Source organism: Mustela putorius, unplaced genomic scaffold (assembly GCF_011764305.1).
Source record: "Mustela putorius furo isolate JIRA1106 unplaced genomic scaffold, ASM1176430v1.1 tig00003988_pilon_pilon_pilon, whole genome shotgun sequence".
Lineage (NCBI taxonomy): Eukaryota > Metazoa > Chordata > Mammalia > Carnivora > Mustelidae > Mustela > Mustela putorius.
The window spans coordinates 14580429-14604492 of NW_025422127.1; the positions used below are offsets into that span (position 1 = coordinate 14580429).

Below are 24064 nucleotides of genomic sequence, written 5' to 3' on the forward strand. Positions count from 1 at the left end.
TGCTTAATGGGTGTGGGGGTTCTGTTTGGGATAATTCAAAAGTTCTGGAAATGGACAATGGCAATAGTGTAACACCGTAAATGCCATTAGTGACAAGTGAACCATATACTTAAAATGGATTAAAATGGTAGATTTTATGTTGGGTACATTAGAACACAATAAATGTTATAAAGAGGGGCGCCTGGGTGGCTCAGCGGGCTAAAGCCGCTGCCTTCGGCTCAGGTCATGATCTCAGGGTCCTGGGATAGAGCCCCGCATCGGGCTTTCTGCTCAGCAAGGAGCCTGCTTCCCTCTCTCTCTCTCTCTGCCTGCCTCTCTGCCTACTTGTGATCTCTCTCTCTGTCAAATAAATAAATAAAATCTTTAAAAAAAATGTTATAAAGATATTTTAAATACATTTTAAGAAAACAAATGTAATAGGGGTGCCTGGGTGGCTCAGTGGGTTAAGCCACTGCCTTCGGCTCAGGTCATGATCTCAGGGTCCTGGGATCAAGTCCCGCATTGGGCTCTCTGCTCGGCAGGGAGCCTGTTTCCCTCTCTCTCTGCCTGCCTCTCTGCCTACTTGTGTGATCTCTCTCTCTCTGTCAAAGAAATAAATGAAATCTTAAAAAAAAAAAAAATGTAATATTCAATAAAAACAGAAAATAAAGAAAAGCCTGTAGAAAACATGTGACTTTAGCTTAATAGGGAAAAAAGATCATTGTTAGGCTATATCAGTATATGTGTAGCACCTCTAATTGAGATAAAACATATATATAAAGCTAAAAGTATTAAATGTAATAATTTCTTGGTCTTCACTTAGCACTACGACAGTTCTTTATTAACTCATAATTCCCAATGGCTAAGAAGTTATTAAAATTGTTGGCAAGACAAAAAACTGTATCCATGATCTCACTACATATAGTGACTCTGGCAAGGGCTAGAGATGTTGATGTGACAAAGCAAAAAAAACCCTTATTTTTCAATTTTCTAATATTGTTCCAATTTCTACTATCTGCCGATGTAATATACATTAAAATTTAAAAAATTTTTTAAGGATTCTATATTTATTTGAGGAGGGGAGAGAGAGAGGGAGTGCATGAGAATGGGGGAGGGGCAGAGGGAAAGAACCCCACACAGACTCCCTGCTGAGCACAGAGCCCAGTGCAGTGCTGGATCCCACAACCCTGCGATCACAACCTGAGCTGAAAACAAGAGTCAGGATGCTTAACTGACTGAGCCACCCAGGTGCCCCAGCATTAAAAATTTTTAATAGTGAAAGTGTGTCTAGCACACTTTCAGAAGAGGAGGAGGTAGAAAAATAAATAGTGAAACATGTACGTTTGTAATTAAATACCACCTGAGAATTCATTTTGTGACATATTTGAGACTGAAAAATCTTTGATGAGAACCTAAGAAACTGCAGAATGCAGAACACTGCATTATAAATGTCTTAAGTCTACCACATCTCAAACTACATATTTACCTTCTCAATAGTCTGTTTGCTTATGTGTAAAATAAAGAGGATCAGATGAGATAATGGATGTGAAGAAAACCCTTTGTATTTTGGAAAACAGTATCTAAATCAGGCTACCTTTAATCTGAATTCCAAACCAAAAGCTAACTATCATCTGCCAAGTTTATCTGTATCAACTGTTGGTGACACCGTATCATTCCACTGCATCAAAGTAAGTAATGGAAAAGAATAATGAAAAGAATACTCGAAGTGAAATGCCCAGTTGGAATCCAGGTCTGTTTTTAATAAATGTGTGGCCTAGGCCAAGTTTCCACATCTCTGACCCTTTATTAATATGTAGAAATAGGTCTATCCTTTTCTCTCATCCATTCAGGATTATTTATACTGAGGATAGAATGAGATCATGGATATAAAAACACTATATAAACTGCAAACTGCTCTTTAAGTATTAATATATGAATGCAGACTTTCTTTCCCACCCAATCTGCTGTTTAACCCTCCCCTCTTCTTCCCTTGTGCCTCCCCTATTTAGCCCTCCCCTTGCCTTTTTTTTTCCACCTGAATTTTCTTCCACCTTCTTTTTTGGGCCTTTCAACAGTGGGAGTATGGGCTAAGGATGTTGTTCCTTCCTTAGGAGAAAAACTAAGAGTTTTCAGTATCCTCCATTCTTTTTAGTGGAAATGGCGTTTGGTTCCCCCCCAAAATATTACATAAAATCGCAATTAGACCATAAAGCAGAATTACATTTGGCTTAATAGGAAAGGAGGACAGCCATAGTACTACCCACTCAGCCATCCCCATTCTGGCATATGTGGCACCTCCAAAGAACCAAGGCATTCTAAAAAACTTTAAAACCACTGTTTAAGTAAGCTTTAACTCCTTGCCTCCATGATATGCAGGAATCTGTCTTCAGAGGGTGGGTGTGTGGCCTGCAAAATCCGCCAAATGTGTTGAGTCTCATCCAGAGATACTTCTAGGAGATCTCCAACCATCATAAGTTCTTCCAGCTGGGCTTTAGCTCCAGGTGACAACTCTAATACTGGAGGTTCCAAACTTCGGGGCACCAAAGGGCTCTTCCGAGGTTGTTTCCTTGGGGTGCTAGAACCTTTCCAATAAGACAAAATAAGACAAAACAAAAAATGAAAACCATGGAAAAAATATGTCATGTTTCGAAAGTAAGTATTTAAGAGAATGGTCCCTCCTCCTCCAGTACTTACTCTAGATATCTGAATTCACTGTATCCATATGAAAGTGAAAATGAAATCTTCAAAAAAAATACAAAACAGAAAGATCCAGAATTCTAATGCCCACTCTAAAAAATTAGTTGAGAGTAAAAAATTGGGGGGCACCTGGTGGCTCAGTGGCTTGAAGCCTCTGCCTTCGACTCGGGTCATGGTCCCAGGGTCCTGGGATAGAGCCCCGAATCAGGCTCTCTGCTCAGCAGGGGGCCTGCTTCCCCCTCTCTCTTTGCCTGCCTCTCTGCCTACCTGTGATCTCTGTCCGTCAAATAAATAAATAAAAATATTTTTTAAAAAAATTGGTTCCTTATTGATTCTTTAGTCTGTGACTGACAGTGGAAGGAGAATGGGAAAGAATCTCTTATTTTTTCTCCACTTTAGAGGGGACCAAAAGATTAAGCACATGAGGTGCCCTATAAAAATAAGCTGCTATCCTCCTGATAAACCAACAGTAATATGCCACTCCGTAAGATCCTAAATTTTACTATGAAAAGAGAAACACCCTTTACTTCTCAGACATGTGACCTAAAGCAGTGTGATATATTTTCAATGGGGAAAAGCAAAGTAGACATATGAGGGCAATTATCTACCAAGGAAGAGGAAATCCCTAACACTTCACACTTTCCAAAACAAGAATGAATATTTTCAAAAAGCGACAAGCTCCTCGACAAGTGGTAATGAACAAATAGAGGCCTATCAGAGATTTTATATAAACAGAGATGGCACTAGAAGGCCTCTAAGGTTCTTACTAGGATTCAATAATTCCATGTAACTTTTTTTAGGTTACCACCTAGTAACATAAAGTACATACAAAGACTTAGCTTTTCTTTCTTTTTTTTTTTTTTTTTAAAGATTTTATTTATTTGACAGACAGAGATCACAAGTAGGGGGAGAGGCAGGCAAAGAGAGAGAGGGGGAAACAGGCTCCCCACTGAGCAGAGAGCCCAAAGGTGGCTGGATCCCAGGACCCTGGGGTCATGACTTGAGCTGAAGGCAGAGGCTTAACCCACTGAGCCGTCCAGCACCCGGAGACTTAGCTTTTCTTAATCAAAATCGCATTTTCAGGTTTTACAAGCATTTCATGGCCAGGATGTACATTTAAGAGGGATTCATAGTCTGGAGCGCCTGGGTGGCACAGCTGCTTAAGCATCCAACTCTTGATTTTGGTTCAGGTCATGATCTCAGGATTGCTGAGATCACGCCCAGAGTCAGGCTCTGCCCTGATCCAGCCACCATTGGGCTCTCTGCTCAGTGGGGAGCCTGTTTCCCCCTCTCTCTCTTTGCCTGCCTCTCCCCCTACTTGCGATCTCTGTCTGTCAAATAAATAAAATCTTTAAAAAAAAAAAAAAAAAAGAAAAGCCAAGTCTTTGTGTGTACTTTATGTATGAGGTCTGCTTGAAATTCTCTCTCCCTCTTCCTCTGGCCCCTCCTGCTCCCTCTTTCTAAAATAAATAACATTAAAAAAAAATTTAAAAAGAGGGATTCATAGCCTTAGTACAATGTTTCCTCTCCCTGGTTTCAGGTATATCTTTTTTTTTTTTTAAGATTTTATTTGTTTGAGAGAGAGACAGAGATAGCAAGAGAGAATAAGAGCAGGTAGGAGGAGAAGCAGGCTCCCTGCTGAGCAGGGAGCCTAATGCATGGCTCGATCCCAGGATCCCAGGATCATGACCGGAGCTGAAGGCAGACGCTTAACCAACTGAACCACCTAGGCACCCCTCAGGTATATCTTCTTTACACTGTTTTAAAGGGTAATACCTTGAGAACAACTCTTAGAAGCTGAAGAATAAGCATGTTCCGCACAGAATGAAGGTGCTGTCCACATGTGAGTGACCACCTCTTCAGACTTGATGGGAATTTCTTCATCACAAAACAGATTGGGCTCCAGACTACTGGAGGACTTCACACTGGCTGTGTCCTGAAGAAGAAACAAAGAAGGAAAAAAAAGGGGAAAAAAAAGAGGAAACGAAGAGGGGTATTCAGAATTAGAACCACTTCATTTACCCTGTGACAAGGACCTAGCTGCAGGCTTTCAAGCTTGTAATATACTAAAAATATGACTTTAATGGAATACTACCAGCTATCAAAAATCATGTCATTTGCAATGACATGGATAGAACCAAAGAGTATTATGCTAAGCAAAATAAGTCAATCACAGAAAGACAGTTATCACATAATCTCACTCATATGTGGAATTTAAGAAACAAGGCAGAGGAACATAGGGAAAGAGAAGAAAAAATAAGACGTGACAAAATCAGAGAGGGAGACAAACCACAACAGACTCTTAATTATAAGAAACAAATAGGGTAGCCTGAGTGGGGAGAATGGATGGGTAAGTGGGTGATGGACATTAGGAGGGCACGTGATGTAATGAGCACTGGGTATTATTTAAGACTGATGAATCACTGAACTCTACCTCTGAAACCAATAATACATTATATGTTAAATAACTGAATTTATATTAAAAAATTAAATTAAAAAAAATTTTAAATATGACTTTAAAATTAAATGCACAGTATTAAATAAGACAGAAAATGCCCACAGTGTGGGGGAATGGTGGAGGGGGTCAGTAATGACTACAGTTTTAGGTCAAAATGGAAAAAGTAAACCTCAAAAACAATCCAGAGATAATAAACCTATAAGAAAATTACTACTAACTAATCTACCTTCTACAGTCTACAACTAAAAAAAACTCCTATACTCCCAAGTTAGAGAACCTTGACACTTTTCGGACTTAGGAAGGGAAGAAAGGTTTAGATGTGACATCTGAAAGACACAAATCATTTAATCCTCTCCAAAGGTTTTCAAGCCTAGAGGCTTATCAATTGCTCTTAGATTGTTCTTTCTTAATACAATGAAGAGCCTAACTGGCAATATTCAAATTATGTACTTCTGACAGCTTTAATTAGTTCTCAGATGATTCTCCCCTGCAGTTAGTTTCCAGAAGCTCACATGTAGAGCTTTAATGGTAGAGTGCAATCAGGAAGACAGAAAGCACAGGCCTTTCAACAAGGATAATTTAATGAACTGGTTAGATGTATATTAAAGGCTTGAAAAGACAAAAATAGCACAGAGCTAGCACCGAGCTAACACCAAGAAAAAGTTGTCAACCCTAGAGTTTGCAGTAACAAAGGGAAGAAGTGGGGTTATTAGAACCTACAAGCTCAGAGAAGAGGCCCTGCAGAGATGGGAGCCAGATCTCTAAGAAGGAAGTGTTGGCCAGTTCATTCTGCTCTAACGGAATGTGATGTAGTTGGTTTCACGGATGTGAAAAAACAACTACAAATTGGACCCAGTTCCCATTGCCAGAGCAAAACAAAAAGAAAAAGGAAAAAAGAAAAAAACAAAACATGCAGTTCAGATGATAACACGAATAGAGAAAAATAAAACATGGGAAAGATCACGTCCCTTCTCACTATTCAGGCCTTTTAAATATTTTCTAATGTCCTCTTCTAGCAGAAGGCAGGCAGCAGGCAGAAAACAAATGTGGAGAGCAGAACTGGTTGGCACACTGCAACCCAACTGGCAGCTCATTTTTTGTATGGCATATAAGGTAAGAATAGTCTATGTCTTTAAAGAGTTGGGGGGAAAAAAAGGATATCCACTAGGGACCATATGTGGCTTACAAAACCTAAAATATGGGGCACATGTAGGCTCAGTGGGTTAAGGCCTCTGCCTTCGGCTCAGGTCATGATCCCAGGGTCCTGGGATTGAGCCCTGCATCAGGCTCTCTGCTCAGCAGGGAGCCTGCTTCTCTCTCTCTCTCTCTCTCTGCCTGCCTCTCTGACTACTTGTGATCTCTCTGTCAAATAAATAAAATTAAAAAACAAAAAAAGAAATAAGGCAGAGGATCATAGGGAAAGAAAAAAATATAAGACATGACAAAATCACTGAAGCAATCACTGAAAACACATAAACAAAAAGAGCTATAAGGCAAGAAGTCAATAAAGGAAATGAAATCAAACATTACATTTTTTTTTTCAGGTAACCCAAAGAAGTACAACAAAGGAAAAAAAATTAACAAAAAATAAACAGCAAAATGATCAACTTAAACACAACCATGTCAACAACTACATTAAATGAAAATGAACTAAATACCCACAATTAAGAGAGACTGTAGTATTACTTAAAAAATAAAACACAAAAAACAAGACTCAACAGTATTACACAAATGCATACAGATGCAGTTCAGAAAGGACCCTACTATATATACTATGTTCAAGAGACACATTAAAAAAAAAAAAAAAAACAGGCTGAAAGTAAAAGAACTGACAAACAACAAGCTTAAACAAATTACTCTCCATAAGGAGGAAAATTATAGTTAAGTCCCATTAATGGCAAACATAGAAGAAAGGTAGAATGTACTCTTGGTGAGAAATGTGTTTTATATACAGATCTGTCACTCTATCTTATGTGGTATTATGCTGGACTAAACTCTCAAATAAAACTGACTCTATTTCCACCAAAGCTCAAGCAGTCCAAGCATTAAAAAGGGTGAAGAGGAAAACCTAAAAGAATCTAAGTGTTTTATTTGCCTTTCTCATTTTTTAAAAACGATTTTATTTATTTGACAGAAAGGGAGAGAGGGAACACAAGCAGGGGGAGTGGGAGATGGAGAAGCAGATTCCCTGCTGAGCAGGGAGCCCAACGCAGGGCTTGATCCCAGGACTCTGAGATTATGACCTGAGCCAAAGACAGACACTTAACAACTGAGCCACCCAGGAACCCAACCTTTCTCATTTTTAAAATAAGCAATTACTAGGTTGCAAGAAAGAACTTCTCAGGAGAGAAGAGCTACTACTGTTGCATATCCTCCTTTCTGATGCGCAATTCTGCACTAAATGCATTTGCAAAATATAAACTGTGATATGGACAGACAGTTTCAGTAAAGGGAAATCAATATGCCCTAAAAGGAAATGATCATATGAGTATGTGAAAGGATATGCCAGCCACACATACAAAAGATCCATGACAGACTTTCCTTCATTAAACATATATTTTCCTAAGTAATGATTTTCCTGATTCAGTGGTGATTACAAGATACTACATGCAAATGAAGTAACCCAACAACATAAAGCACAAATTAAATGCTATGATAACTAGGATCAAATGACTGATTTTATTTTTCTACTCTTCTTCCTAAACGTTAAGGGTTCTCTCTCAAGCCAAGATACTAAATTCAAACTATTTTAAAGATGAATTCATGGTTATAATCAGGAACTTCATAAAAATGGAAAAAAAAATCACCAAATTAATTATAACTAAATCAGCAAATAACATTTTAATTAATTTTTAAAAATATTTTTAACCTACATCAAGGTAAATGTGACCTTGAATTATCCTTTTTATAAAATTTAAATTCAGTTAGCCAATATACATTACAGCATCACTTTCAGATGCAGAATTTAATAATTCATCAGTTGCCTGTAACATCAAGTGCTCATCATATCACATGCCCTCCTTAATGCCCATCACTCAATTAACCTAACCCCTCCAGCAACCCTCAGTTTGTTTCCTATAATTAAGAGTCTCTCGGGACACCTGGGTGGCTCAGTTGGTTGGACGACTGCCTTCGGCTCAGGTCATGATCCTGGAGTCCTGGGATCGAGTCCCACATCAGGCTCCCAGCTCCACGGGAAGTCTGCTTCTCTCTCTGACCGTCTCCTCACTCATGTTCTCTCTGACTGTCTCTTTCTCAAAAAAAAAAAAAAAGAGTCTCTCATGGTTTTTCTCCCTCTCTGATGACTTCTCATTCAGTTTTCCCTCCCTTCCCTTATGATCCTCTACGCTGTTTCTTATATTCCACTTATATGAGTGAAACTATCTAATTGTCTTTCTCTGATTAACTTATTTTGCTCAGCATAATACCCTCCAGTTCCATCCACACAGATATAAATGCTAAGTATTCACTCTTTCTGATATATATCATATAATGGGATATCACTATATCCCATTATATGGAATATATATTATTTATATATATGATTTATATATTTAATATATAAAATATATTAAAATAATGATGTATATGATATATATTTTATTGTATATATTACATATAATATATATGTAATATTTTATATATATCATATGTATGATATATACAATGATATATATATTTATCTCACATCTTCTTTATCCATTCTTCTGTCAATGGACATCTCGAGGGAGAGAGAGAGATATATATATAATTTATTGATGGATATATATATTATTGATGGATATGTTATATAACATATATTATTATATATCCTATATATGATGATATATGTATTATATATCATACATACATATACATTTATACATATATATATATCACATCTTCTTTATCCATTCATCTGTCAATGGACATGTCAGCTCTTTCCACAATCCGGCTATCATGGACACTGCCGCTATCAACACTGGGGTGCAGGTACCCCTTCGGGTCACTACATTTGTACCTTTGGGGTAAATATCTACTAGTGCTATTGCTGGGTCACAGGACAGCTCTATTTTTAACTTCTTGAGGAAGGTCCAAACTGTTTTCCAGAGTGGCTACACCAGCTTGAATTCCCACCAACAGTGTAAGAAGGTCCCACTTTCTCCACATCCTCACCAAAATTTGTTGTTTCCTGATTTGTCAAGAATTAATTACCCTAAGTCTTGCACCTACCATTCTTCTATTTTTCTAAGCTATCAAATATATTGCTAACACTAAATTCCTAATTCATATTATAAAGTCCCCTCCTACCAAAGGAGAGCTCATAAGCTAACACCACTATATAATTTTCATTAAAAAGATTACTCTGTACAACCATATCAAACCATAGTTTTGATCCCTAGCCCTAAAATCATGTAATATTTGTGATGTTTTGTTTCCACAGGTTTCTAAAATGCTTCTAAAGTCCATCCCGTTTAGCAATTCTAGAGCACTGATTGATACTTACTGTGCTAGAAAGAGAACAACCCAGATAAGGCCTCTAAGCATAGTAAATGGGCAATTCTAGCATTAGCGAACTTATATGTGGCATGGGCTGCATTCCTGCCCAGCTGCTTCTTTAGAACTTTACCATAACAGGCTAATTCAAGTTTTAACTTTGCTCAAGTCTTTAATTCATAAAACTAAAAATTCCCTCGTTAAAACATTCCCAAGATCCATTTTTATCTTGAGAAAAGTATTTTACAGCAGATAGCTTACAAGCATCTATGACAGATGGTATTAATGGTTAGAGACACAAATTCTAAACAGTTCAACAAAGACTAATATAAAACAGATCAATGGATTAACTGCAACCTGACAGAGTTTCTGCCTGTTATTACTACTAAGTAAAAGACAAAGCACCTGGGCCTGACACAAAATAATAAAAGGCCAGTAGGATCTAACACAAAACAAACTTGCCAAAACCAGTGTAGTGTCATTATCAAAAGAATCACAGTGAGGGTAAATAATTTGTTCTAGCTGCAGCTGTAACTGCAAATTTGAACCATGGGCCCAAGTATAACTCATCTCTGAATAGGACATTCTATCTTGCACCATCCAGATGAGAAATCAGAGCAAGACTCAAAGCACTGCTAGAATGGGATTCTTAAAACATAACTATACAGACTTAAGCTACCCAAAGGAAACAAAATTCTGAAATGAGCCATGAAAGCTTTCAGTAATCTAAATGCATGATTTTTATTTTTAATTTTTTTTCCAGCGTAACAGTATTCATTATTTTTGCACCACACCCAGTGCTCCATGCAATCCGTGCCCTCTCCAACACCCACCACCTGGTTCCCCCAACTTCCCACCCCCCACCCCTTCAAAACTCTCAGACTGTTTTTCAGAGTCCACAGTCTCTCATGGTTCACCTCCCCTTCCAACTTCCCTCAACTCCCTTCTCCTCTCCATCTCCCCTTGTCCTCCATGCTATTTGTTATGCTCCACAAGTAAGTGAAACCATATGATAATTGACTCTCTCTGCTTGACCTATTTCACTCAGCGTAATCTCTTCCAGTCCCGTCCATGTTAAATGCATGATTTTTCTAGTCCCTTTAGGCCACAAGGAGTTACAAGGTAAAGAAAATAAACACCGATTTTTTAAAAAAAACTCCATCCTTTAAAAAAATTGTTTTATCAGTCTGTATTCTGGGGGGCTTAGAAAAAAATGCTATCACCACAAAGGCAGGATAAATAGACTAGCTTCCTCTTTTACTTTCAGGCTTCAAACATTAGTGTTCAGTAGTTTTAACAAGCCCAGTGATCAGGTATGCCTGTCCATTAATTACCTTCATGTCATAGCCATATGTCTCCCGGATATCTTCATCAGAATCTGTTTCTTCATCATCATAGTCCATTGTTTGTCGAGGGGAAGAAGAAACACTGCTCACCACCCGGTTAAAAGCAGACTGCTGGAAACTAGGTAAGTGTCCCTAAACAACAAACAATTCCAACATGAACAGAGGGAAAAACTAAATAAACAGGGGTAATTAATGTGCACTTAAGAACACCTAAATGTAAGACCAACAGAATTCAACAGTTAGTACACATCAAATTATTTGGTTATGATGCCAAGGTCTGTCTCAATGATATTTCCAGGTTAATGGTTCACTAAAATGACCAGGTATATACCCAAAGAAAATTCTATAGGCATATACAAGAAAGATGTTATGGATAACATAGCTGCTGGCAACTTACTGTTTTCCTAGTCAGCTGGTAAAATATATTTGATTTACAATTTATACACATAATCTCATGAAATAAAAAAAAGAAAGAAAACCCTAAACTTGCCTGTAAGTCTGGATTAGCAGCTGCTTTTTGGAGTTCTGCACTGATGATCTTTTCAGTCTTTTCTCGAGCTGCCTGCTCCACCATGCGCTGGCTCAACACAGACAGTTTGGCTAGGGCAGAGGACAGTTCATCTGTGGCTAGGGCCTGCCGTGCTCTATCTTGCCAACTCATAGCTCGTTCTGTCAAACACTGCAGGGCCTCTCCTTCAGGCAAACGTACAGGCAGCTTCTGAAGAGATACCAGGAGTGAAAGAATAGTCTCTAACCTCGGCCTTCGAGACCGCATACAAAGAGGGCAAAGGAATTTTACTTCTTTAGCCTGCCAGCTAGACCCTTTTTTCTGGGAACCTGATTTAGGAAGGGGAACACAGCTGTTATGGAACCAGTCTTTGCAGAGCTCACACTGTAGCATAAACCCACTGGCTGTCTTGCGGCAAATGCAAAATTTTACTTCTTCTATACGGTCCACCATTGTCATCTTGGCTAGGTTGGCTGCTCTGAGGGAATGCATGGCTTCAATCTCTTTTTGCTCCCGTTCTTTGAAAACTGCCACCTGTACACAACAAACATTTAAGAGTCATTGAAAAATAGTGCAAAAATGCCAAATCAGAGCTGAGAGATCATCTCCACACTGTGCCCTCATTATGACAAGCACTGTCTTTAACAAACAGGCATTTATCAATCATTTCCTGTAATTTGGGTGCAAACATTCCTCATCTGTGAAATGGGCAAAGTGCTGCCATATTTGGCAATTTCTATCAGTAGAGTACCTAGAACTCTTCTGTAGGGTAAAATACAAAGATAATCTGCGTTAGAGTTAAGCAACCTAAGCACAAAGCCTGGCTCTTGTACTTACAGATGGTTGGTCTGGGGCACAAGTTTTCCAAATTTCAGTTTTCTGAAACATGAGGATACCAACCAACCCCATTTTGTTTTTTTGAGGATTAAATAAGGTAACACATGAAAGTGCCTAACTTGGTGCCTCGCACAAGGTTAACACCCAATAAATATTACTTCTCATCCCCTTGTAATTCCTTCTCAGGGGATGACTTCTACACAAATCAATTTTTATTTCTTTCTCAATAGCTTCTCTAATTCATGCAGAAGTAGAATAACAAAGTCTGATGGCCAAATATAACAAGGTTTTATGTAATTCATTTAAAAAAATAAGTGAAAGTAAACAAAATTTAATTGTCATGAACACTGCCAATGCATTTTCTTTTTTAAACTGATAGCACTGAAACAATTTTGAAATAATTTCCAGTTCTATTCATCTGACAGGACTGACTTGATAGGCAGGCTCCCTAATAAATCATTTCCACTGGCCTCAAAACAGGATCATTTGAGGGTGCCTGGGTGGCTAAGTCAATTTAGCATCCAGCTCTTGGTTTCAGCTCAGGTTGTGGTCTTGGGGTCCAGGAATCGAACATCACATCAGGTTCCCTGCTATGCGGGAGAGTCTGCTTCCCTGCACTCTCTCCCTCTGTCCCTCCCCCTGCTCATGCGCTCTCTCACTCAAATAAATACATCTTAAAAAAAAAAAAACCCCAAAACACAGGATCATATGTAGGCAGAAACATCATATCAAGTAACTTAATGTATGTAATTCCCTACTGTTAAATAGGCCCAAACTCATTTTTTATTTCTCTTTATATCCTCAGGCTCCTAGTCATCTTCACACATTCCTCCTCCTCTCCAAAAACACCCATCATTCTACTTAGTTACAAGTATTTTCTTGAGCATCCACTACACTGTGAATGAGACTAAGAGAAGGGAGATATTTTAAATAGCAGCTAGTGTCATTAAATGGATATAATTCCTTTTAAAAGCACAGTATTAAATGTCATAAAATGCTATTAAATTCTAACCTGGTAACCACATTCCTAAGAGCCAAGTATAAGAAAATAATTTGAAAAAAGGAAAAGACTTTATAAAGAATTTTCACTTTATATTATCCATAATAGCAAAGAGTAATAAAGTATTTGATGTATCAGAGAAGTGTTCAATAAATTATGGACAATCTGATGGAATATTAGACGACTATTAAAATAGTAAAAAAGAATAGAGATATGGAAAAGACAGTTTCACAGGGAATGAGCAGACTAATAAACTTGGATTATAAATCTATAAAAATGAAATATTTTACTATAAAGCCAAAGATAAAAGTAAAAATAGTTAAGAACATAAAACCAGCGAATCTAATAGCTTTATAGAATTCTATATTCACGATGCAGACTCAGAATGCATTACATAATTTCTTACCACCATAGCTGTATCTCTGGTTTCCTCCAATCCTTCCTCCAGATCACTCAGAGGCTCAAGGTCCAGATCCTTTTCTTTTTCTTTTTCTATTAGTTCTTTTACTTTTTTCCTCCTGTTTTTACCACTCCCATATATACCAATGTCAGTCCGGGGACTCAGCACCTACAAAAATAAAACCAAACACTGAGTCCTGGCTTTTAAAAAAATCTTAAAACTGGGGCGGCGCCTGGGTGGCTCAGTGGGTTAAGCCTCTGCCTTCAGCTCAGGTCATGATCTCGGGATCCTGGGATCGAGTCCTGCATTGGGCTCTCTGCTCAGCGGGGAGCCTGCTTCCTCCTCTCTCTGCCTGCCTACTTGTGATCTCTCGCTGTCAAATAAATAAATAAAATCTTTAAAAAAAAATCTTAAAACTGAAAATAATAAAAAGGAACCATTTACTGACCACTCATCTTGTCCTAGGCACCTTCTTATGTACCTTCTACACACACCTAATGCAATCCTCACAACCACCTTCTTTTGTAGGTATATCACCTGTATTTTACAAACTGGGGAACGAAGGCTCGGAGAGGAAACAACTTGCCCAAGGACACAGGGTTAGCAATTAGAGAGCCAGTCCTCAACATGAAGTACCTTACTCCAAAGCCTATGCTCTTTAACTACTAGGGCGTTTCAACTGCTCAAGATGAAAAGGGTAACACATGTAAGATATTTCAAGGACAGAATCCATTAGTAACAGAGATAAGATCCAGGCTGATTCCTTTTTCTGGATGCAGTACAAGATGAACTGTGGATAAATCTGTGTAAGGCAACAGATTTCCAGTCAACATTTGGTATCACTTAATAAGAATCACTTATAAAACCATGACCAGATAAATTGAAAATAATCTTCACCAATGAAACTCCTACCTAAGGGTATTAAAGTACTAACTGTTCTTTACCTGCAACAGGGTATGGCTAGAATTCTTCTTAAGGAAGGTCCTCCCAGTCCGTTCTCTCCATGCCCGTGCAGCTGCCACTTGTGATTCTACCTGGGGTAACGCGTCCAGACGCACAGGGATAGGTCGCCCTTTAGCAGATAAGCTCTCCAGCTGCTCTAAGTAAGCATAGTTGCTGCCACTCTGAAACACAAAAGTGCATTCTCACATGACTTGCACTTTCTTATGGAGTCTAGTGATATTGGTCAGAAGATCTTACAAAGAATTTAGCATTGAGTTTTTTTATTAAATGTTGTTCTTTAAACCTAGTTCTATTTCTTGAACTAATAGAGCTTCCAATGTCCTTTTTTAAAAGTCTGAAAATTCATTCTGTCAAAGATTTTTATTAATCAACGAGGGAGCCAGTCAAGATGTAAAAATCAGTTCAAAAGATAATCTAAAGAACAGACACAGGGGCATCTGGGTGGCTCCACTGGTTGAGCATCTGACACTTGGTTTCAACTCAGGTCATGAGTTGAAGAGATCAGGCTCCATGTCCAGCTCCCTGCTCCGCAGGAAGTCTGCTTCCTCTCTCCTCCTGTGACCCTCCCCCATTCACACACACTCTCTCTCTAAAATAAATAAATAAATCTTAAAAAAAAAAAAGACATTTATAAATACAATCAGGAAATTTGCTAACAGATGGAAACATACTTAATATCATATAGGACAATTCATCTTCTCTACCATGGAGAAATCAACTGTTTCATTATGAATTTAACTGTCTTTCTATGGACACAATTCATTTGTAGTACTCTAAATTTTAATAACTGCGAAGTTGTAAAATAGCCTGGTCAAAAAAAATCCACAGCATGCACTCATAGAGTAAGATGATCCTGGAGAGTTCTCCAGAAAACTTCCAGTACTCCACTAAAAGAACACCCATAATTTCTCCTATTTCAAAGGCTTTCAAACTTTCCCAATGACTACAGAGCAGTATTTTGGTGCTGATAGCCACCTCCATTTTATGTTATATAAATACAGATGAGAACAGATATTTGCCTAAGTCACAATGGTTTAATATTTCCATATAATGAAATTACTGTTTTTCAAACTATTACTGCTTTAAGTTCACTAAAGAAATCATTATAAAGAGGTGAGAGGGTTAACAAGTAATCCATTTCAGGGATTTGGCAAGAACACCTGCAGTGGGTTGGCAGCCAACAGGCAGTAATTCAGAGTAATACCTTAGACTGGATGAATCTCCAGGCAGACAGACACATAGTCTAAGAAACTGTATACATGCCCTTAACATTCATTGTTATTAAGAAGCTCTGAATGAGGGAAAGGCATAGTTACATGCTATAAACAGACATTGCAATAAAAGGTTATTTCCTATGTTAACTGATTCATTTGCCTATAAATTCATTTTGAAAGTTATACTGGAATATTTGGAAAAACAGACAAAAAACTTAAGTGATTTTTTTTTTTTTAAAGTAGGCTCCACACCCAGTGTGGGGCTTGAACTCACAATCCCAAGATCAAGAGTCACATGCTCCACCAACTGAGCCAACCAGGCACCCCAACTTAAGTGAATCTTCAGTAATAATAATGGGAAGGTTCTAGCCCTGAGTGATATTACAATGGCATAATTAAATCACTGTGGTACTAGGATTAAAGAACAGACAGGTATATGAAAGAGAAAAGAAAGCTCAAATAGGTACAACTGAGAAATACCATGTTTACTGCTATCCCTTCCTGTACCCAACTATAGCCATTTGACTACGAAAGACCTTCTGGCTAAGGCTTGACTTAGCCTGTTCCCAAGCTCTGTATCTTAGAGTATGCCTGTCAACAGAAGTTGTCCACTTACTTAGATCCTATGAGTCAAGTCTTCCCAATGAAAGGAGGGCTTGGCGGAGGACAAGTCCTTCAAAATTACAGAGGAAACACAAGACAGCCATCTTGTAGACTTGGTCCTATAGTCATAAATTAACAGCCAACTAAGGGTAATCAAATATTTGAGGACAACCAACCTCCTGAAATGGGTTAAAGATGAAACAGAGAATGGGGTGCCTAAGTGGCTCAGTGGGTCAAGCCTCTGCCTTAGGCTCAGGTCATGATCTTGGGGTCCTGGGATCGAGCCCTGCATCGGGCTCTCTGCTAAGCAGGGAGCCTACTTCCCCCCACCTGCCTCTCTGCCTACTTGTGATCTCTGTCAAATAAATGAAAAAATCTTAAAAAAAAAAAAAAAAAGATGAAACAGAGGAGCTGTCCTGATGAAAACAGAGATAATTTTTTTTCTTCCAATATTTCTTAAAGTCAAGTTAGTTAACATATAATATAGTACTGGTTTCAGGAGTAGAATTTAGTGATTCATCACTTACAGAGAACACCCAGTGCCCACCACAACCCATGCCCTCCTTAATGTCCATCATCCATTTAGCCTATCTCCCTATCCACCCATTTCCCCTCCAGCAATCCTTAGTTTGGAAAATACAGATAATTTTAACAACAGTATAGAAAGAGCACATCTAAGAAGCTCCCAGAAAGAGTTAACTGAAAATAAACTAAAACAAAAGTCATTAGAACTTGACACCTAGAGTATGTTCTTTCTTGGGACAGCAAAGAGTTGGTTTCCTTTTCTTTGGATATAGTTCTACAATAGAGTACATACAAAAGAAAAGTATATACATACTCAATAATGAAATGCTGCAAGGTTTTTATAATTCAGGAGGTATGTTATATATTGTTTTAAATTAAAATATATAATACATGTCTTTCTGAGTGCCAGCGTACTATCTTTACATCCTTCCCTCACATTTCCACTCCCAAACAACTAGAATAATATCTATTATAAGTGTTATGGTGTTCGGTAAATTTTAATTTCATTTTCTTTTTTCTGCCTATTTTAAAATTTATTTGCACACATGGCAAAGATTCAAAGAACACAGCAGGGAATAAACTCCCTATTGCTAGGAGTTAAATAAATAGCTAATTCCGCCATCTTTCATAGCAGGGAGTCCAGAGAAGTAACATTTAAATAGGTAATATTTATTCTGAATGACAGAATCAGATGGAAGAACAACTGAATTTTAAGTACCATTATTTTATTATGGTTATTCTATTTTAAAGAATTAAAGGCTTAAAGGATTCATCTGTGAGATAGCATTACCAAAATTGTAGGACAATTCAAGAGGCTCCTTACCTGAATAGCTTCCACTTTAGCTGTCCATTCTCGAGCTTTTTGTAATGCTTCTTTCAGGGACAATACATTGGGTAGAAAGGCTGGAATGTTTTTGGCTTCATTAACTATGCTTTCTAAACTTGCCACACTGTGCCGTGGTCTTAAAAAAACCACAAAGACAGGGCAGATGCATAAGGAAAAGTCAAAACACTACCAACATTTAAATTAGAACATGCAGAGAAATTTCATATATATGATTTCATTTAGTTCTTACCACAATCCTATAAGGGAGGCAAAGCAGCTATTACTTTAATTTCCAATTTACAAATAAGAAAACCTTAACTCAAAAATTATTTCTTTTCCTAAAACCATTTAATACGGTGAATGGCACAGCTCAAACACTGATTCAGAATGAGTCTCAGATACCTTGCTCTTTTCACTACACTAAATTGCATCTATGTTAGTTCTCCACAATATCTGAAATTGTCAGAGATGCGTGTCAGACAGCAGTGTGGAAAGCAATAGTCTAGGAGTCCAGGAATAGTCTCTAAGTCCAGGAATTAATTCAACCACATTCAATATCACCTAGTTAAAAGATGAATAAAATAGACCTTATCCTCAGTGAATCAGAATACAAGGTAAGAATTAAACTTGTACTGGGGACAAAGAGCAAATCATTTTAGGCTCACCACTATGGGAAGTTGTGATTAATTCTGCTTAGAGGAGCTGAGAAAGGCTTTGAGCCAAAGCTTAAAAAAGAAGTGTGATTTTCTCAAGTGAAAGGTTAAAGGAAAAAAAAAACAACCCAGGAATATAATGAACAAAGACATGAAGAAATGTTTAAAAATTAGTTAGAGGTCCAGGAGCACCTGGCTGGCTTAGTGGGTACAGCATGTAGCTCTTGATCTCAGGGTCATGAGTTCAAGTACCACTGGGGGGGGGGGGGTAGAGATTATATATTTTTTTAATTTAAAAACTAAAATCTTAAAAAAAAAAAAGTTAGTAGTCCAGTGTGAGGACGGGAGTGAGGTAGGAGCAGGAGTAAGAGCAAGAAGTAGGGGAATTTTGACAGGAAAGAAAGATGTAAGAGATTTTGAGAGCCATAAATTTCACCATGGAAGCAATAGGAAGCTACCGAGGGTGGGAACAGTTTCATTATCCATGAATCCTACCACGTGCTAGGCACGGTGCTAGTTCCTAGAGACTATTAATACACAGGAGTGACAGAGTGACAGAGCCCTTGCCTCATTAAACATTTTAATCTTGTGGTGTTAGAGGGGGATTATTCATAGCACTGTTAAGATGCTATCAAAATATAATAGCAGGGGGACCTAAACTGACTTGGCAGGAGATGGAAGGATTCCCAGAAGTGACGCCTAAGCTTTCTTAGCCTTTCTGAATAGGAGTGAGTCAGGAAAGCTGGGACCAGAGGCTGGGTAAGTGTATACCACAGGGGATGGGGAGAAGGGAAGAGTGTTCCAGAGGAGAAAATGAGCACATGCAAAGGCCCAGAGACAAGAAAGAACATGGCATGTCTGAGGAAAACAGGGTGATCATGACACTTGAAACACAGAATGCAAAGGAAGACTAGCAAGGGATGAGGCTTAAGCAAAGGGCTAGATTACAAGATGGCCTTATGAATTAGATGAAGGACTCTAAATGTCATCCCCAGGGGAATAGGAAACAGTGAAGGGCTCTAAGCAAAGGAGTGAAAAAAACTACAGCTGTCTTTTAAGAAAATACTAGTTGCAGTGCAGAGAATGATGAGAGCAGGGTGAGGTCCCAGAGCCTGTGGCTATGATTTAGGTCAGCTATGACAGTACCCCAAAGAAGAATGAAAGTGAAAAACATCAAGGAAATATAATCAATGTGACTTGGTAGTTAACTAAGGTTGAGGGTATGGAAATGGAAAGGTCAAAGGTAATTTCCAAAGCTTGTTTAAAGGAGAAAAAACAATGGTTTAATTCAAAGGAAAAAGGAACAAAGGACAAGATGATGGGAAAGAGTTAATGAATCCAATTTTGGATATGTGGAATCTGAGGTACCAACAAGACATCCAATGGAATTACCAAATAGGCAGACAGTATCTACGAAAAATATCAGTGCTATAGATAAGAATTTGGAGTTAATTAGCATACAGAGGGCCAATTGAGCCAGAAAATAAGAAGAAATTTCCAGGGAGATGTACAGAGTGAAAAAAGAAGTGGTCTAGGCCAGAATTTTGAGGAATGACATTATTCAAGAGGCAGGGAGAGAAGGCCAAAAGCAGAGGAGCAGGATATTGAGAAAACAGCGGTCAGAAGTTAACCAATCCAAAAGGCCAAGAATACATCTATCAAAATATAATAATAGCAGGGGGACCTAAACTGACTTGGCAGGTGATGGAAGGCTCCCCAGAAATGACGTAGATGTGTTTCAGAAATCTAACTTCAACAGAAGTTAGAAAACAAAGAAGATTCCGCTTCCCACTATCCCCACCAAGCCCTCTTCCTCTATTTTCTTACTAATTTTATTTTCTTCATGACACTAATTATCTGAAGTTCATTCAAACATTCATTCACTCACTTTTCACCTGTCTCTCCCCACTAGAATGTTGGCTTTCTTGTACAGCAGGGACTTTGTGGGTCTTTTCCCCTACTATCTCTACGGCACTTAAAAATAGTACTTGGGGGGGACGCCTGGGTGGCTCAGTGGGTTAAAGCCTCTGCCTTCAGCTCGGGTCATGATCCCAGGGTCCTGGGATCGAGCCCCACATCGGGCTCTCAGAGTCTGCAGGGAGCCTGCTTCCTCCTCTCTCTCTGCCTGCCTCTCTGCCTACTTGTGATCTCTGTCTGTCAAATAAATAAATAAAAATCTTAAAAAAAAAAAGAAAAAAGAAATAGTACTTGGCATGTAGTAGGTACTCCATAAATACTGAATTGCAAAGATTAAGGGAAAATACAAGAACCCCACACTTAGGTCAGTGACAATGGAGTTGAGGAAGACAGATTCGAGAGACATTTTACAGGTGAGCTCCTTAAAACTTAGTGACTGGTAAATGTGGAAAATGAGAGGAAAAAAGTCTTCAAATACTACTACCAACAAAATCTCATTCTGTAGACTACTCTAAGTTGCATCAGGTGTATCAAAACAGGTTTTGCATTCCAGTTATTTAGCTTTTCCCATTTACTATGCTCCTGGAACTGCCATGAATAATTTGAAGGTTTCAAACAGGAAAAGCTATAGATACATTTTAGTATGTATTCCCCATGACAACTAGACAGCAAAATATCCAGCAAAAATATATCCAGCCTTTTCTCGGTTAAACAGAACTGTGTTTGTTATATAACACAGCTCAAATCTATTTCTTTATTTATCATCTCTCTGGAGGTCTTACAATGGACTTTTTTTTTTTTTTTAAAGATTTTATTTGCCAGAGAGAGCAAGAGAGAGAGAGCAAGCTCGAGCGAGGGCAGCAGGCAAAGGGAGAAGGAGACTTCCCGTTGAGCAGGGAGCCCAATGTAGAACTCAATCCAGGACCCTGGGATCACAACCTGAGCCAAAGGCAGATGGTTTACCGAATGAGCTACCCAGGTGTCCCAACACAGCTCAAATTTAAAGCCTTTTCCACTTCATTCCGGAGTCTTCGTGTACTTAAGTACTTTGCCAGCCACTTATTTTTGTTGCAGTTGACAGGAAAAGTTGTGTTATTTAGTAACTATGGGCTTTAAGTATGCCAGGTTTCTCATCCTCACAAAAGAAATTATAGGTCTTAATTTTAGCTGAAGAAATACTTTCATAAAGAACATTACAGTCTAATTAGCTGATATACAATCAAGTACGGTGAATGGTTTACTGAAATCTTGCAAATCCAATGAGGGTACCAATGCTAATGCAACTGTGTAATGGTCTCCTGTCTTTCTTGCTTCCCCTTTCCCACTACTTTCCTACATAAATCCTTACTCAAACAAAGCCCATTTAACTTCTGTCACCTAACACACCCTAAGTATTCTTTAAACTTATTAGTTGGATCTTTCTTACTCTCCTTCCATTCAATCCCACTTGTGCTTCAAAGCTTTACCTAAGTTCTTTATTTTCTCTCAAGCTTCTCTCCTGACCACTAGAGCTAAAAATGACCTCTCCTCCTCTGAATTCCTATAGCATTTTTCTGTACCTCTCAGTTAACAATAACATATTGCAGTGAGCATTATATTTCTTAGCTCTGAACTATAGTATAGGTAATGAGAAGGTTCTAAACAAAATACTACTTTGTTTCACTTAAACTACTTAGCAAAGTACTCTGCAGGAACATGCACACAATATTTGAAACTGTTTATATGCAGACTTATTTGATAATTTAGTGACTGGTCAGGGAAGGCATAAAACATCTAACTAAATATTTAATGAAACAGATACTTAAATTCATCCTTCAGTTCTACCATTAGTTATTAAAGAGGCAACAGTCACCAATATATGTGTTCACCTTGCCTGTAGGCAGACCTTAGCCTTTTCTTCCCATCGCTCAGAGACTGTAAGGAGCTCCTGTAGTTCAGCCATTGCCTTCTCCACGGCATGGTGGGGGGCCAACCCCACCCCAGAGTCTATAAGTTTCTTCATGACATCCAAAGTGACCTGTTGTGGATCTGACAGGGTCAGTCTTACTTCATCCAACCATCGAGCCTGCTGTAGTTCTTGCTTTAGTCGGGCTAATTCAGGTAGCTCCACATAGAGACTAGAGCCCATGTCTATCAACATCTGAAGTTTGGAAGAATCTGGGGTTTCATCCATCATGGCCTCTTGAGCACGTTCATGAAACTCTTCCACATCATCCAGGAGATTCTGATAAAGTCAAAAAAATAAAAATAAAAAACAAATTTAAAAGATACAAAATGAGTATGGAATAGATATAAGTTCAGGCAAAATATCAAATTCTAGACTAATAATTCTAATCCAATAATCTCACCACTATAGCACCAGATATACTAGTTAAGAACATAATTATGCTTCTCTGTAATTACTTACACATTTACTTTTAAAATATGATTAATTCATTCAAACAATATTTAATGACTGCGGACTACAATGCAGCCACTGTTCTAAGCACACAGCATTGAAACAAATGGAAGTCCTTGTCTTCAAGGAACATATACACAGCCAGACACTGAATAGAAAATGTTTCAGTTAATTTTAAGTGCTGTGAAAATAAAACAGGGCAACACAATAAAGAATGACCAGAGAGGCGGGCATATTACTTTGCAACGGTGGTCACAGGAAAGAGATGAACTGACACTAAAATGAGGAGCTAGAGGACCTTAGGAGGAAGAGCAGTTCAGGCTGGGCGGATAATAACCACACAACCTTTCACAGAGGAACGTCCTGCTCTAAAGTGGATGATGGGAAGCAAAGGGGAAAAATGCAGTTTAAAAATAAACAGAGGTCAGATTACATAATGCCATATAGGAGTTTAGATTTCATTCTAATGGTTTTGGGGAAGCACTGGAGAATTTTAACCACAGAGAAGTGATATGATTTCATTTACATTTTACATGATCACACTGGCTACCAAATGAAAAATAAACTGTCAAGGACCAGAGAAGAAAAAGGGAGATGAGTTAAGAGGCTATTACAGTAATCCAAGGGGCAGAATCTAGCAGTTCAGAGCACAGTTTAAGCAATGGAGATGATGGCAAATGGTTCACTTTGGGAAACATTCTGAATATTCACACTTGTTTAGAGACTGGATGTGGGCTATAAGGGAAATAAAGGAATCAAGGATTTGATTCACTAAAAGGTTTTTAAGATGCCTTTTAGTCATAGGCAGAGGGATACAACTGGATAAGCAGAGCACACAACTGGATGTACAAGCCCGTAGGAGAGAACAAAAGCATTGAGAGTTGGTGATCTGGGGGATCAATAAGATACAGGTGATATTGACGTCACTGAACAAGTAAGATGTCAGGATCTAAAAAAAGAGCTGAGACTCCTATTATACTCCAACACTCAGAAGTCAAGCCAAGGAGAAAACAAATGACAAAGAACACCAAAGAGAAGGAACTGTGAATGAGCGAAGAAAAACAGAACGTGTGATGATGTCCCAGATGTTCAGAGAAGAAAGTTCTCTCAGGAAGGAAAGAGTGGTCAACTACTAAATGCTCCCATGGCATAGAATAACAGCAGAAACACAACTGATACTGGATTTTACGCGCGGATACCCCCCTCCTTTATTTTAAGATTTTATTTATTTGACAGAGAGAGAGTGCACACAAGCAGGGAGAGT

General features: G+C 38.4%; 1 protein-coding gene across 2 annotated transcripts in view; it reads right to left on the bottom strand.

Moving 5' to 3' along the window:
- Nucleotides 1-24064, bottom strand: part of KDM5A (lysine demethylase 5A) — a 97680-nt gene that overhangs the window by 11607 nt on the left and 62009 nt on the right. For both annotated transcript variants that reach the window (XM_013046431.2, XM_004773709.3), the window contains exons 19-26: nucleotides 22271-22626; nucleotides 17830-17968; nucleotides 14646-14825; nucleotides 13708-13869; nucleotides 11447-11998; nucleotides 10945-11088; nucleotides 4453-4612; nucleotides 2341-2561 (exon numbers count right to left, since the gene is read on the bottom strand). In XM_013046431.2, the coding sequence (XP_012901885.1) occupies nucleotides 2341-2561; nucleotides 4453-4612; nucleotides 10945-11088; nucleotides 11447-11998; nucleotides 13708-13869; nucleotides 14646-14825; nucleotides 17830-17968; nucleotides 22271-22626 (1914 nt within the window). The remainder of the gene's footprint in view (nucleotides 1-2340; nucleotides 2562-4452; nucleotides 4613-10944; nucleotides 11089-11446; nucleotides 11999-13707; nucleotides 13870-14645; nucleotides 14826-17829; nucleotides 17969-22270; nucleotides 22627-24064) is intronic.